Source organism: Anoplophora glabripennis, unplaced genomic scaffold (genome assembly GCF_000390285.2).
Source record: "Anoplophora glabripennis isolate ALB-LARVAE unplaced genomic scaffold, Agla_2.0 scaffold656, whole genome shotgun sequence".
Classification (NCBI taxonomy): Eukaryota; Metazoa; Arthropoda; class Insecta; order Coleoptera; family Cerambycidae; genus Anoplophora; species Anoplophora glabripennis.
In genome coordinates, this window is record NW_019416929.1 from 89699 (window position 1) to 93266 (window position 3568).

Consider the following 3568-nt stretch of genomic DNA (forward strand, 5'->3'; position numbering starts at 1 on the left):
GCGACTTAATGTCAAAGTCGTATAATCTTTGGTTAATTTTACTTGAGGCTGTTCAGTGAATGACCTTAGTAGATATGCTATAGGCGTACGGTGACAAAATCCCATGTATTTTCTTATGGAGGTTCAAATTAGCAGTTTTTGACGAATTTTACCCCCACTCCTCCACCTTTTCCCTTCCCCCTCCCCTTCCCCGCCAGCCAATCAGAGCGCATCATTTTTGGCGGGAAATTCAAATGAAGTCACCTAGGGCTTTGCCCCTCGGGCCCCCATGTAGGTATCTCCACGTAGGTATGCAGAATCCCCCACGTAGGCGCGTGCTCCCTAGGACCCTCACCTAGGACTTTGCCCACCTAGGGTTTTGCCCCACCTAGGGCTTTGCCCCTAGGGCCCCATGTAGGTATCTTCATGTAGGTATGTAGGATTCTCTACGTAGACAAGAGTATTGTGCGTAGGCCTCCGCGTGTACCCCGCGTAGGTATACCTAAATTGTATAGGGCTTCGCCCGCCACCGCGGGNGATTATGTCTTCTATAGGTAAATCAGGTAAATCATGTGCAGTAATGGCCAAGACTCTTTCTGTTGTTGGCTCCTCTACTACACAAGTCCATGCCCTAGCAACTAGCTGTTGCTTTCGAATAATAAGGTCATTGTCAGAGAGGTTTATCACAGGTATTACTGTGTTTCCATTTGTTGATTCTTGAATGCCCAGGACGACTCTCGGAATGCAGTGTTCCTGATTCTCCTTTAAACGAATACTTGCGTCGACGAAAAGTTCACCTGTATAATCCGTGCCAACAGCGACAGGTACATGACAAAGATGATTTGATGGTATCACCATTGTTTTGCATGCCAATAGAGTCACCTTATTCATTGTTTCTTCTTTTCCCATGTCAGGTAGCTCGCGACTTAATGTCAAAGTCGTATAATCTTTGGTTAATCTTACTTGAGGCTGTTCAGTAAATGATCTTCTTACTAGTAGAGGCACATCTTGTATCGAATCTGGTACTACATTTATGTCCAACTCACACTCTACGTCATCAATTTTAATTTTGCAGCGGACAGTTCCTAAAGATGATATTATTGAATTACCATAACCTTTAATAAAAACCGTTTTAGATACATCAATTTTTAAGTTCAATTTTTCTGCTTCAGTTTTGGTTATATTTGTACATGAACTTCCAGTATCAATATACAATTTAATAGGAACGTCATTTATGGCACCATCTTTAAAATATTTTGCATTCGTGTCAATGGGTATGGAATCTAGTCATAACGTAGATTCCTTAGATGTTGTTGGTCTCGCATGTGGTTTGGCAAAGCACCTATTCTCTTCATGCCCTCTCTTATGGCAGAAGCTACAGACTTTGGTGGTTATGGTACTAGTCGTCTTACAATGGAAAGCTTTATGGCCAGTTTTTCCACATGTAAAACATTTCAGTTCAGTCGAACCAGATGCTCTATTTGATTTTTGTCCTCTTCTGTCATGGAAAAACTTTCTATTATCGCATCTAGAATCTTTAGTTGGACCACTGGTCTGCTTTAATGTTCGGAGATAGGTAAATAATTGTTCAGGCTCAGCATAACTTCCAGCACGAGCAGATGTTTTAACATGGTCATCTTGAAGACCCTGTATAATGCATGAAACGGCGTCGGTGCCATGTATATTCCCACAGTTATTGATCAACGATAACTTCTCAAAATAATAACGTGTATAAGATTCATTGTAACTTTTCTTTCGTTTCATCATTTCATCCAGTCTATCAGCATAATCTCTAGCGGTGGGAAAAGCATGCTGTAGTTTTTCTTTCCATTCTACCCAAGAATAGTTTACAGATTTAAGACTACGGTACCATGTTTCGGCTAACCCCCGTAGTTTTGCTAAGGCATAATAAATTGTCGCATCCTCCGGCCAATGAAATACCATTCTTAATTCGTCAATCTTATTACACCATACAACCACATCTTGCTGATTGTCCTCTGGATCAAAATAAGGGACGGCATCACCCTTAAAACCAGTTGAGGTAGATGGTCTCTGACTTTGACTTCCCAGTTGAGTCAAAACATCACGCATGACATTCGCAAGTTGGTCAACTGCACTCAAACTTTCGCTAGGCTCACTTGCGGTTTCAGCAATGGGAACCAGTTCTTGCATCGCTTCAGGTTCAACCTCAGGTGGACCAGACAGATTTGCGCGTGTCCTCTTTGCAGGAGGACCGCCAGTTTGTCTGCTACGTTTTCCCATGCTTATTCCTTCCTTTTCTCACCAACAGCTCAAAAGTATTTCAACTATTCAGTGGCAATCTCTTCAATGCTTATCCTTTCAATGGTTATCCCACTTCTGATAATTTGTTAGGGGCGTATATACCGAGCGTGGACCATTGAAGGATACTGGATACTTATAATTAATTTTTAATAAACAAAACACTTACTGTGCTCACAAGTCAGGGTCTGGCTGTCGTCAGGAGCGACCTCTGGCACTTAAGCTAAGCTCAGGACCTTTTTTCCGAAAATAAAAGAAACACACATGAGTACCCAAGCATACCCTCACCTTAAGCATAACAACTTAAATCAATTACTACTGTTTAGATATACTTTTCTCAAATTGCTGCAGCTAACTCTACTCAAAACATCTTTTACTGATATGGCCAATTCATTCAACTATTTATCAAATATCAGGCTAACAATGCAAACCGACCAAACCACCTCTGCACAACCAACATTGGCTGAAAAACAATAGCACTGAGATAGTTCATGGCCAGACCATCCGTACCGGAGCCAGACTGTATCACCGCAGCTAACAGCCTCCTAAGGTACCCTCCGTGTCACCGCAGCTAACGGTTCGGACTGTATCACCGCAGCTAACAGCCCTAGGATACCCCGCTCATGGCCAGACGCGTCCAATTCCAGAACCAGACTGTATCACCGCAGCTAACAGCCTCTGAGATATCTCCCGTGTCACCGCAGCTAACGGACGGACTGTATCACCGCAGCTAACAGCCCTAAGATATCTCCATACCTCAGAACTAGACCGTATCACCGCAGCTAACGGCCCTTCACAACAACTCTCAACAAAACAATAATAGGCAGGTCTGGTCAAGCAAACATTGCTACCAATTTCCACATATGATTCATTTCAACAGTACAGAATACTTAATTAACAATTAGTAAGCATGCTAAGATACTCAGTGATAACTCACCCTGTAATTCACAATTACAAGAACTCCAATTATTTCCTCTTATTGACACTGTCTTTAAACTACACACACGCACACTTCACGGTCTTTTATAAAATGAGACCATATATAGGAACCGTATTAGGGTTCGACTAAAACAGGGTAGAAGGCATTCATTCTTTATCAGTGTTTATATTAACATCACACCTCGGGCTAGTCGGCGCATCAGCCTTCTCAGCGTCTTTAGTCAAATAAATATCTAATATAGGATGTCCCTAACAAATATTATTACAACATGACATTTTGGAGACCTTTTGAAACGGAACAGAACGAAATTAACCATCAATATAATAAAATTGTTTGAGGACATAAATAATTAAAATATATTGTTGGCCA

General features: G+C 41.7%; 1 protein-coding gene across 1 annotated transcript; it reads right to left on the reverse strand.

Moving 5' to 3' along the window:
* Positions 1-1194: 1194 nt before the first annotated feature.
* Positions 1195-2133, reverse strand: LOC108910861 (the record flags this gene model as incomplete). Its single annotated transcript, XM_023455708.1, has 1 exon — positions 1195-2133. A coding segment is annotated over one exon (867 nt), but the record flags the coding sequence as incomplete, so codon positions are not given.
* Between the last annotated feature and the right edge of the window lie 1435 nt (positions 2134-3568).